Raw genomic sequence first — 12,664 nt, forward strand, 5'->3', positions numbered from 1 at the left:
GAATTACTTCTGCCCTGGGATAGTTCTTGTGTTAATTACAATGGATATAAAAAAAATACACCTTTCTGGCAGCAAAGGCTGCTGAAAGACTCTACTATCCCCCCACTGATGTCCTTGCATGTTTGAGCTACACTGTAATCTGCAACTGTATTTAAAAGGTTTCTTCCTTTATTTCAGACAAAAACAGTGATTGCAATTTAGAAAAAAAATCATGACAAAACCTCACCAATAACCTGCAGCAAGTTTTCCAAAATTGTCCATTAAATTGACAGGAAGAGTTATTTCCCTTGTATAAATAAAAGTATGGCCTTCCACTGCTCTCACAATGCAAAAGAAATCAAGACACCCTCTGTTCAGTTTCTTTTAAATCCATTGGGTTACTCACTGAACTAGAAAGACAGCAGGAAGGGCTTTAAAATCCAGTAATAATCACGGTAATAAAGCCAATTCCTCATTCTCAATGGGTCAGACAGGTTTTAGCTTGGAGCTTTTGTATCCTTGATATAAAAACTAACTATAAGGGGATTAGGTTAAAAGCAGGTGATGGCAGCACAACCACAAAATTAGCTGCTTGTAGTGTTTTCTTCCCTCCTCTTTGGCTAAAAGACCTAAATTAACATATTCCAGAAATGTCAAGAGTTCAATGCCACTTTTCTGACATGTGCCACTTTTGTGGGCTGAAACCAAGAGAGTATCAAGTACCTCCAAGTCAGCTGTTTTCAGCCAAAAGCTATTCCTCTGTGGGCAAAGGACAATGCCCCAAAAGCACCTCCTACCACTGCTGTTAATCCCATCCCTGTGTTAGTGTGGAAACTGAGGCAGGGAAAGACTCAGACATGCCCAGTGCCACCCGAGGAGCCCCCAGCAAAGGAGGGAACTGAGGCAGATTTCCCAGCTCCCACTTAATGCCAAATCACAGACCCAAACTTACCATAAGTGCACAAGCCTGATTTGCTTGATTAGCACTCAACTGAGTTAAGCAACAGTAAGTACAGAGAGACCTGATTTTTAATTCTGTTTTATAGCATTTGTTCAGGATGAGGCTCAGCTCAGCTGTGACCATCTTCCACTCTTTCTCAGTGACCCCAATTCCACAGTCAGGGAGGACTGAGGCACAAGAAGTGCATATTTACCCTCCACTTGGTCATTTATAGAACATTCAACAACAGAATACGGGTTCAGCTTTTAATACCAGAGAAGTCTTGTATTTCCTTTCCAAGGAAATCCCTTATAAATCTCAAATGTCTCGGAATGGGAGGAGTAAGTGGGGAGGAGGACAAAAAGGGCTAAGGGCAGAAGATATCCCAGACCTTAACACAAAGTCTCTTAATGCAATTAATTTCCATAGCCACACTCCTGTCTGCTGATACAATGAGTTCAATTGACTTGGTAAAGGTCACACAGTGCATCTGATGTTCACTGAGATTAGAAACCCGGACCTGACAAGATAACCACAACACATGATGAATGATTTGGATGTTGTGCAAAACTTGAATGTGTTCCTTCTTTAATTCACTTTATTATGTTGGCTAAACAAAGAGGGTTATGCTCAGAAATACTGCAAAACCAGTTGGGTAAGACAGCAAAATTACACAAGGTCTGAACATTTGTAACTGGCTTGATAAGCTACAGAAGAGCTTCCAACCCAGACACTTGGATTCCTACAGCTGATGGCCACAGACATCAGAAGGAAAGGTGGTCACTGACCAGGAACAAAGGAACTGTGCACAATTCACCAGGATCAACATAAAAAGACCTCACACTTCTGAAATGCTCAGAACCTACCTGAGTGCTGCTCCCATTCAAACCATCACCCTCTGCCAATTTAACAAAACCTTCTCCAGTCTCTCTTCCTTCCCAGCTGTGTTTCACTACCTGAAGCTTCACACAAGTCCTTACAACTGTGCTTGTAGTTTCTGCTGCCACAGTTTTCATGCATTTGCTACTGTGCAGGACACTCAGATAAAAGCAGACAGAACGCTGAAGGGACACAAACTTCTGCCTCCAGAAGAATGTGACTTGCAAGGTTTCATGATGCTTCCATATATATTCAAACCAGTTTCCCAAGACTCACGGTTTGCCGGGGGGGTCTTAGAACCATCCTGCTGCTACCTCTATTTTACTAAGCCCCATGATGCTCTAATTCCACTCTTTAAACTGCGGATCAGTTCCAGTATCACACCTGGGGAACAACACACAGCATTGTGCCACAAAGAGTTTGCAGCCCACGTGTTGCTACCCCCGGCCTTCCAAAAAAACTCCTTCAACCCACTCAGTAGCATCCCTGACTGTGGCACTGAGATCTTCCTGTCCTGAGACATGCCAAGCTCTACTGTTTGTCTGCCACCCTGCCCAAGACCAGGCATCCCACATGCACCAAAGTTGACTAAGTGGATACATACAGAGCTGTGGTGTCACTGTGGTCCAAGTCTCACTTCAGAGGCTCATTTGATTGTGCTTCTGGCAAGGTACTTCAGCCTGAGGCACACATAAGGGACCTGCAGCTTTGTACCCTGTTGCTGCTCTAATCCCTGTGCCCCAGGAGGGGAAGTGTGGTATGGAAAGTAGGAGGGAAAGGGGGAGACAGTGCCTGTGATGGTACACAAAGAAAAGCAGATCACAGTGAACTGCTTGACATAGAAATCACAGAAGTTATTTTGTATTCATCTACCAGAGAGAGAATTTTATATCTAGTCTATACAATATGCTAAACACTTATCAAAGAACATTTAAAGAGAAGAAAATCTTTGCATTTCCTAAAAGACCGCTTTTTGTTTTTTATGTTTCAAGAAAAACAAACAAACATATGAGGATAGGATGATGGAAAATTAGAAAAGATAGCCTGGGGGATGAGAGGTAAAGGCTCTGAACAACTTAGTAGCAGCGCTGCTGGTTTTATGCACAGCTGAAGCCAATCCCTTGAAAAGGAGAGTTTTGACTCTTAAGTGGCCAACACCTCTTGCAACATATTTCCTAATCAGCGAGTATTTATGGTCGATATTTTATATTTCCAATTTCCCCCTAAGGGCTCGTGAGAAAGCAGCACACCTGCCAACCTTTTCAGCTGGGCCAATAATTGCCAATTTGCTCTTTGCCTTAGTATATCACTCAATTTAGCCCTGGCTGTGCCCTGCATACATCCTCATTCATCTCTGTGCCCCCATGACAATTAGAGTGTTAGCTTCAGCTAACTAGGGCAACTATTCTACTAGGGTTGGAAGACAATTATTAGTCTATTTTCCCATCTTGTGGCAACAAAATTGAGAATCCATGACAATTACATTCAGCAATTCTGCACTCTGCCGCCTGTTCCCCCTCCTTGCCCCCACCTTCCGAATATTTCAAATTATCACAGCTCTACTACCACATTCAAATTTTCCATGTTCACAGGGAGTGAGGCTTCTATTTAAATGATAATGAGGGACGATCCATTCAATTTAGTGAGGGAGAAAATCCATTAAAAAGCAGGCAGTTCTTAAGCTGATGGGTCAAGAAAAAGATAAAAACCTTTTTTTCAAGCCATTATACAAGGCTCTGTGTGGATTTTTGGACTGTTCAGGACATCAGAAAAGATTAGGACAATTATGGAACATGGGGAAAAACCAAAACAAAATGCCCAAGCCTTTCACTTTTACTTGGGTCAACACAACAAAATAGCAATATGGCTTATCTGGCTCTTAATACTCTGGCAACTTCCAATTACCTCACTATGAAAGACAGCAGAGGAAAATCTCATTTTGGAAAAGGGCTGTTGACTCTGTGTTGGTCTTAGAAGACATGAGAGCACATGTGTAATAGGGATGTCAGCTTTATAGTAGTTTTTAAGGGAATTTTACATCAACATTGGGAACATAAACAAGTGGCAGACTCCCATTCCTTTTCCACACCATAAAACCTGAGCTAAAACTTCACTGTTTTTCTGCTCTGAAGTTTCATCATTCCAAAGAAGAGTCCAGCCTCAACAAATCAAACCTCTGCAGCCAGAGATGATTTCACTAGATCATAATAAGCATTTTTTTCCCCAATGACCCATAATAAATGGCACTCAGTGTAATGTCTGGAAAGACTTACCATACAAGCCAGACAATTACTGTCTTAGTATAAAATTCTATCATTCTCTTCCCACTGAAGTTTCACTCGTGGCAAAGAAGCAGCAAAATGCTCTGGGTTTTGTTGTGGATGGACTGATGGGTGTTTGTGTGTGCACAACATAATCAATCATTTGCTTCAGTTTTCTTTAGAGTGCAATTATTTCACGACAGACCAGGCCACCTCTTGACTTCACGGTCCATTAGAGACTAATGACATGCATTAATGTAAATACAGAACAACTTGCTGGCATCTCACTGAACAAGTCACCTGAGAAAGAAATCACAGAGAGGAGCTGAGCTGTTTGGAATAGCACCTTTGGAACAGGGACCAGCAATGGAGCCGGAGGGAGGACTCCAGCACTCCTAAGGTGGCAACACTGAATGCTATAGCTGACACTTTCATGCACACGTTTCCCACCACACCTGCTGTGTGTGCTGCCACACAGCAGCCAAACCTGTCACCTCCTGCCTCATTTACTCCATTGTTCACCCAAGTTAATGGGGAAAGAGATGGGAGGGAAAGGCAGCATAAAAAACAGTCCTGAAGGCCAAATGCACCAAAGAACAGCAGGAGAGTGAGAAACAGCCCAGGTGCCTCCTGCTGCAGAGCATCCATCTGCAAGAACACCAACCCAGTATGTAACCATGAACCATAGGGAAACAATGTCCCTGCCTCCCTTTTATATCCTGACTGCCCTGTGGATTTTTGATCCTCAGTGCCACATGTAAGTTGTGCCAGTCCAGTGGCACACCACCAGCTACTTAAACAGTGTACTGGGATTTACAGCTCCAGAGCCAACAGGGACCAAGTATGGCTGGACAGAAATCCTGCAGGAATCTGCACTCAGCAGCACGGCATCGTTGTCACTGCCTTTCCCTGCTCCCTCTCTACGAGACAACAACTCTGCTGCCTTATCCCTTTGCACAGAAATGGGGAAAACCATCTGATCACACCCGTGGGACTTTCTAAGACTTTCAGACAGTCACTAAATAGGCTACAGAACATGTACCAGTACGCAAGGCAGCTTTATACATAATTAAAGCTAAATTGCACTCATCAAATAATGAACGAAGAGCATTCTGTGATTCATGAACCTTACTTTTCAAACTGTTTAATTACTAATTTGAAAAATTCTCATTTGCAATGGGTCACCAGGTCATGAGAGCAGCTTCAGCAAAGCTCTGAAGTGAGCCCCGGCCTCCAGGCACTGCCCAACTGTCCCCGTTGACTAAGAAAGAACAGAGTGCCTATTTCCCACTGAATTTCACTGGCTGCTGAACAGGCTTTGAGGATTTTGCAGGAATTAGGCACTCAGAGTCAAATCCTACAGGTTCAGCCTCCAACTTTGGAGGCAAAGGGAAAGGAGGAGAAAACACTGGAAGTGCACTGGCTTAACAAGAAGAGTCTCCAAGACCACTTAACGCTCTGACCTACGCTAATCGCTAAGTCGGAATATGTCCTCCCTTTCCTGCAGCCCCACGTCACAGCACAGCAATGCTACCAGGAGCCCCTGCTCACACACCCACCAGGAGTGGCCAGGAGGAGGGGAAGGAGAGAATCACATAAATATATGTAGATATAAAATTACAATCGTTATTGACTAATACCACAGCCAAAGAAACCCTGCAGCAAGGGGGTTTGCCCAGGGGGCCCGCCCCAGCCGACGTGCCCCACCGCGGCGCGTGGGTTCCCCATCCTGGAAGCAGATCACAGGACATGTTATTTTTCTCTTCCTCCCACTGCGTTGGCTGTTTACAGCGCCCCATTCACACTCCAAACATGTAGAGAGAATTTTCCCCCATCACATTTCCCTGTCAGAGCTGTCAAGCTGAATCCCGCTTTAATCTGCCAAAAGCACTTTTCTGCTGACATTTTTAATAAATACTTTCAGCTTTTAAACACATTTGTGGGAGCCATTTTTTCCCCTTTTTCTCCCTTTTCCTCCTGTAGAATGGGCTCTGAAAGCCTTAATAGCAAATACATTACACTTATCAAAGGCTTTCCCCCCCTCTTCCTTTTGCATCCTGAAGCGGAGGTAGTGTTTTCAATTTTAAAGCTAAATTAACTGTCCAATTGAATTTAGCTGGTGTGAGCCGTTTTCTGTGACAGGTTTTAGTTATGAAGCATATTTTACATTAATAGAACTCAACATGAAAACCACTCGCTCTGGGATTTCTGTGGCTTGCCATTGAAATGGCAAATTTAATATTTCAGACATGCTCGTGCCAGCGTTTGATTATTGTTCTTCATTTAAATCTCTCCTAACGGGAAAGGTCCTAATTAGTAAAAAATCATGTTTTAATGAAGGCGAAATGCTAATTGCTAACACAAAAAGCCTTCATATAAAATTATCCCAGCACTGCCATTGATTTCTTGGTGACTCAAAAGCCCATTTGTGTGTTTACACACTAAGGCACCGTTTGCTTTTGTTTTATCATAACATTTCACTCAATGTACCATCAAATTTCCTGAGAGAAAGGCAGCTTTCCCCCAAAAATCTCTCATATCTTGGAGGCAGGAAGCATAAAATTAGATGAACTGACTTTGCACCCAAACTATGCAATTATGTGCAGCAGCTAAACCCAAAGATACTGTAAAAAGCTTTTTAACACAACTTCTTTAGGAAAACAAAACAAAACATCAAGCCATTTTTCCCCGAGGAATAACAATTCCATTTGGTTTTCCCATCTCTGATCTTTCGCTTATCATATTATTTGCACCATGATTATAGTGTTTGCAAGGCAGCTCAACCACTTATGCCGTAACACTCAATCATGACATAAAAAAAAGTTATTACACAGTGACCTCTGGATGCCAACATTTGTTCAGCAAGATTTATGAAAAGCCATGTCAGCAGCGGGAATTGCTGCAATGAAGCGATGCTTTCTCCTGAATGGTACTTACATCACTGAGACGGTCCCTTGAGCTGCTCCGTTGAGAGCTTGTGGCCTCCCTGATGCTGTCTTCCTCGCTATTTCTGCCACTTCTGCTTGTAGGGACCTTCATCTAGAGGGAGAAGAAGGAGGGGGAAAAAGGAGATTTTCAAGCACTGCTCTGCCACCTGTTCCCGAGGTTGCCGACGGCAGTTTAGTCAATGTTTCACTCCTACGCCCCCAGCACTGTGGAGAGGATGCCTGTGAATGCCATGGGGCTTCTCTGCAGTTGTGCTTGACCACGTGTGTCCATATTCCTTTCCACTAACACGTGAGGGCAGCGATGCTTTTGGCACTCCTGGAAGCAGGCAGGGTTGTGCCAAAGTCCTAGGGGCTGACATGAGAGGGAAGTGGACAAACCCCTTTCACTCTGCAACCAGCACACCTCGGCTGTGACACTGCTGATTCAGTGGGGCCTCTCACTGCTGAGCCACCACTGACCCAAGGGCCAGGTCTCTGCTTCCCAGTCCACAGGTGTGCCCTGGGGCCACCCCAGTGACTGCACTGAGAGGTTGGGACTGGCACGATGACCAGTGGGAGACAGTGGCCTGAAACAACTTGCTTGAGATGCCACAAAAAATTCAAAGTAAAGCAGGATTAACTCTCAGAGCCAAGGCTGGTTCTCTAACTGCTAAACCATCCTACTTCCTTCCCCTGAAGTTGAGCTTGTCTTTGGATATAAGTGAGAGAGCCAATGTTTCAAATCACAACAACCTTCCCTTACATCTGCAAGGTGTTACCAGGGGAGGAGAGGGGTAGGATAGATGTCATTCACAGCTTCATTCCTGGGCTCATTTACTAACAAATTATTCTGCTAATTCCCTTGTGAAATATTGGGTGGAAAGAAGTGTTTAATTTATTAATAGGTTCTATTCATATCAGTTTGGTTCCATTTAAATTACACTATTTAAAATGTCGGCTTGTACAAATTGGTATGTTTAATGGTAATAAAATCCCTTTGTTTCTTTCTGTCCTATTTCCTGGTGGGGTCAGTAGACAGCAGGGCTTGCTCGTGGTGCTGATACAGCCCCCAAGCCCAGCCCCAGTGGCACAAGGCACTGGGCTCACTGCCACAACGTGGGCACTGCAGCCTGAGCCCCCGGAGCACACTGACCACTGCACTCCCATGGATGTTTGGCAGCTCTGCCAGCCAAGTGCCCCACAGGAATTAATATTTGAATACAATGTTCAGGACACTGTATGGAGAATGAGCTCCAGTACTCATGCAGAGCACACAGCCCTGTATAGGCTTGGGTAACAGAAGGCAGGAAAAGTAGTGTGCTCATGTCCAAACAGTAGATTTCTGATTGAAGTCCTTACTCTGCATGGCTTTCTGCCACTTTACACCTCACCAATTCACTTTTAGACTCAGACACACAGAAAACCTACAAATAAACATTTGCCCATGGTCACATCATCACACAACCACTGCTCTCAGCACAGTGTCCTGTCTCACTCCTTGCAGGCCACCTTTTCCATACATTGCCCACCTACAGAATTTTAACCAGACCAATATTTTATCTTTTCTCCTACATCAAAACATTCAAACAGTACAGCAATGAGAGGTAAACCCTGCTAGGATGGGCTAGAAGCATTTCCAACCAGCAGTGAGCTTGCCTTTGCAACTGCCAGCACCACATATCAAGGCAGGAAATAACCCACTTGAAATTCAGTGTGTTCAATCCTTATTGCCTGTTTCCTTAATAAATAGGTCAACAACATCAAACACAGAAATCTAACTATGCTACATCAATATTGGCCATTATCCACCAAATTTTTAATTCTGCATATAATTAAGTAAATTTGGTAAGATTTTTTTTTCTAAATATATAAAATGATTGTCACTCACTTATTCTTTTTTAGGTCTTCATTAACCAATTGTTACTTCAGCTATCTCATTATCTTGCCTAGGATTGACACCAAGCCAATAAGACAAATAGTAATAATCCCCTTAATTACAGCCTTCCAAAAACACTGGCACACAGTTTTCTCTTGTCATCTGGTTCTTCCTGCACTTACTCATAGCCTGACTCCACTGGTGCTCAGTCATCAGCCAGCTCTTCTGAAACTCTTGGCTCTAAAGTGTCTGACCTGTCCATTTCAGTGCTTCCAGACAGCAGGTGCTTTGTTTCTTCCTCAAATAGGAATCACTTAACCATTACAGAACAGAATTACAATTTCCCCAATACAGTAGAGAAATGCCTATTCAATTCTGAGGCTTTCTGATTTCTGATCCATAACCTTAACCCTCCCACCTAGGAACACATCAAAGCCTGTCAAAATTAATACACTTTTGACCTAAACAGCTCCTAGACAGCTGCGAATTAAAGGAAAAATAAATTACTCCATTCCAAGTCCTTTCACCTTCCCAAGTGCAAATGGTCACCAGAATTAATTCAACAGGACTAAACTGCCAGCTGTTTAAAGTTAGCACAGACTTACCCAACCTGTTACCAGACTCGAACCTTTTGCTGTTTTTCTTGAGTTACAGTCAGCCCCAACCACCACCTGTTTCTTTTCTCCAAATTTCATTAAAGGAAAACTACACCTACACCCACAGTAACAAATTGAGACAATTTGACCTGACAAGGTCTTGCACGGGCAAGCAAATTAGAAGCATCACTGCTGCCATTAACCTTTCCAAGTAAATATCAATTATTAAACTTGCTGCACTACCTCTGTCCCCAGTTTGCTGCTGTGAATTAAGAGGGTCATCAGCCTTTTTGACAGATCTTGTTCATTTACACCTGCTGCCTGCCAGCAGGGGAGCCCGCACACCCGCAGCCCCAGCGCTCAGCCAAGCTGCCTTAATTCATCAGTAATTACCCTAATGAGCCACATGCAGGACCCAACTAGGAGGACAAGTTGTTCTGCTAAATGGATGCATTGGTTTCACGGGCACTCCCGGCAGACCTCGGTATTAGCAAACTGGTCAAAAGCTTCTTTCCCAAAGTTGCCACTGGCTCTGCTGCTTGATTTTTAGTGATTTTCTCTGGGTGTTCTTGCTTGAGTTCCAGAAGTTCCTCCTGACCACGTTCCCTAATTGAGTTTTTCTATAAAAACTAGTATTCCTCTCCTTTGGAAAAGATCATTACAGTTCCAGAGGCTGCAGTGGCTCTGTGGGGTCCCAGCCTGGGCATGTCAGGGCTACCTCAACACAGACCCAAAGAACCAACTCCCCAAATTCATATGCAAAATCATGCTACGTCCTCTCATACAATGCACTTCCAGAGAGAGAGACTTACACAGGCACCAGTGCAACACCAACCACCCTGATTAAAGGCTTCACATAGAGGAGTCAAACATCCTATCTAAACACAGGTTGGAGAAGGGAAGGGCCACCTGGGAGAAACTGCCTTGGGTTCCCAACTTGGACAATGTCTCAAAATAGTCCCATTGCCCAAAGCTCAGCAAAGAGGGGCTTGGAAAGGTGCTGCTCCACCTGGGCTCCTGAAGGCTGGGGAGGGAATCTGTTCTTAAATAAGAGCTGACTAATGTGTCACTTCAGGAAATCTAAGGTGGAACAAAATAAAAAAGGCACAAGGACACAACAGAAGCTACTTGGTAAATTTATCTCTTCCAAAGGCCAAATCTTGTCCTCATCCAAACCCTAAGACAGCAAGACACTAATGCCTGTTCAGATGCACTGAAACAATGAATAGGTGCCAAAGTTTTACTCAGGCAGAGTGTGTTTCATCACTGAAGTTAAGGGAATTCTCCAAAAGCATTAATTAAACCCAAGGCTGCTTAAAAAGCAGACCAATGCAGTCTCCCATATGATAAGTAACACCCCTGACCCACCACACAGGAAAGCTGGAAAGCTGGCAGCAGGCAATCCTGGCTCTCTTCAATAGCTACAGCCCAGCTATTACCAGAACCACAGATTTTTGTTTGAGAACATGGAAGAGACTCTTTCCAGCTCTGTGGGAATGGGCCAGCACTGCAGACAGGGCTGGCTCAGACTGGGGGCAAGGTACAGAGCATTTGTAAGGCCATGATCAATTTGAATGCTGCAGGTGCTCATGGACAGTCCCAAGCCACGTTCAGAGCCAAGAATTATGAACCCTGCGCTGTTGGACATCATGTAGCATGATTAAATATCATAACTCATCCTGGTAATAACTCCAGCTCTCATTAAAGGCCAGTTCTGCTATCCTGGAATGCTGCTGCCTTTCCATCTCTCCCATCCAACTTCCCCCTCCCTGTTTTTGCCTATGGAGCAGAGGTGGAAGAATACATGAATGGGCAGAATGGGTCTTGCTTCTCCCCTAAAGGGGCTTTTTCATTACCACTATGCTGGCTCTCAGCCCTGCTTTTTAATCATAATAGATCAGCCTGCTCTCCATTTACTTAAGCTTTTCCGATGTCAGAGGAAAGCACATTTTTATTTGGCACACCTATTTTCACATCACGGGCACGCTGCCCCTGCTCATTATTAATAAATACACTTCGATTTATCACAAGCTCCATTTGAGTGCCACGGGGAGCCGGGGGCAAAAGGAGACAAATTCTTTTCTTAAGTTGTTCTGAAAGGTGCTGGGCTTCCTGACCCTCACCCCCATTAACCCAGCCCAGCTAGTGTGCTCCTACTGGGAGCTCCACGCCTTGTGCAGCAGCAAACTCGGACTGATCTTGTGCCATCTCAATATATTTGTTCATTATCTTGCGCACACACAGAAGCATTTGGAAATGTACTCGGGGCACAGGCCAAATTGAATCATCTGCCTTCATTTTCCACACGATCTGAAGCTACAGCTGCTACAACAGGCTGTGGGATTTTTATTTTCCTTCCTTAACAGTTGTGTATTGGTTTTTTTCTTGCTCTTAAAGTCACAGCAGTCTCATTTCAAACCCCTTGCTGTTGCTTGTGTTTGTGTCTGCTTCACAGAAAATGGGACTTGCACACACACAGGGTGGGAAAAGAAATTCCCACCAACCTCCTTCTGTGCTGTTCTGAAGGGAAGACAGAAAGCAACAATCTCAGGGAGAGACATAATTAAAATATTCATCTCTGAGTTGTCTGTTCTGGTGGCTCAGATGGGCCTGTTAATCCACAAATCATCTCACCTCTGCCAGTGGACAGGCAGCAGTAGGCAAGGCACCCACCCACTCTGTGCTACACCTTGGGGGCAGGAATGGTCCCAGGCAAAGAAAGCAGCCCTTCCAGATCAGAAGGGGCAAAGAGCTCCACACAGCACTGAGCCAAGCTGTCCCCTTCCAGGAACAAACTAACTTCTTGAGAAAGAAGTCCAATCCATTTTTAGAGCTCTGGATGATCAATTTTCATTTGTCTTGAGAGAAACGACAGACCAAACACAACCTTCAGATTCAGGATTTTCCTGACTTCATGGCAAATGTGATTTGGCAGAAGCCACTTGGAGATAAGTAGGTACAGCTGAGAGGTGTCCAAGTCTCAGAGTTTAGGTCCAAGCTTTCAGATCACCAGAGATAGGGATGAATCAACCTGATCATGCTCATCTATCTAAACTAATGCTGCTGAACACCACTTTACATCTCATCAGTGTGTAATGACTTTATCACCTGTTCTGCCAAAGAGCCCTTTTTCAACTGTTTCTACAGGGTCAATCTAAGGAAGAAATTTTCTGCAGGTACCATTTCCTTCTAACAAAGATCAGAAT

The 12,664-nt window shown here is 44.1% G+C and overlaps 1 protein-coding gene across 19 annotated transcripts in view; it reads right to left on the minus strand.

Annotated features, from left to right (window-relative positions):
* The window catches only part of FBRSL1 (fibrosin like 1), a 523,668-nt gene that overhangs the window by 283,445 nt on the left and 227,559 nt on the right, over positions 1–12,664 (minus strand). For 16 of the 19 annotated variants that reach the window (XM_071572398.1, XM_071572394.1, XM_071572409.1 and 13 more), the window contains exon 3: positions 6,997–7,098. The exons of the other annotated variants lie outside the window; for them this stretch is intronic. In XM_071572398.1, coding sequence (XP_071428499.1) covers positions 6,997–7,098 — 102 coding nt within the window. The remainder of the gene's footprint in view (positions 1–6,996; positions 7,099–12,664) is intronic. 19 annotated transcript variants of the gene reach the window in all.

This window comes from Pithys albifrons, chromosome 17 (genome assembly GCF_047495875.1).
Source record: "Pithys albifrons albifrons isolate INPA30051 chromosome 17, PitAlb_v1, whole genome shotgun sequence".
Lineage (NCBI taxonomy): Eukaryota > Metazoa > Chordata > Aves > Passeriformes > Thamnophilidae > Pithys > Pithys albifrons.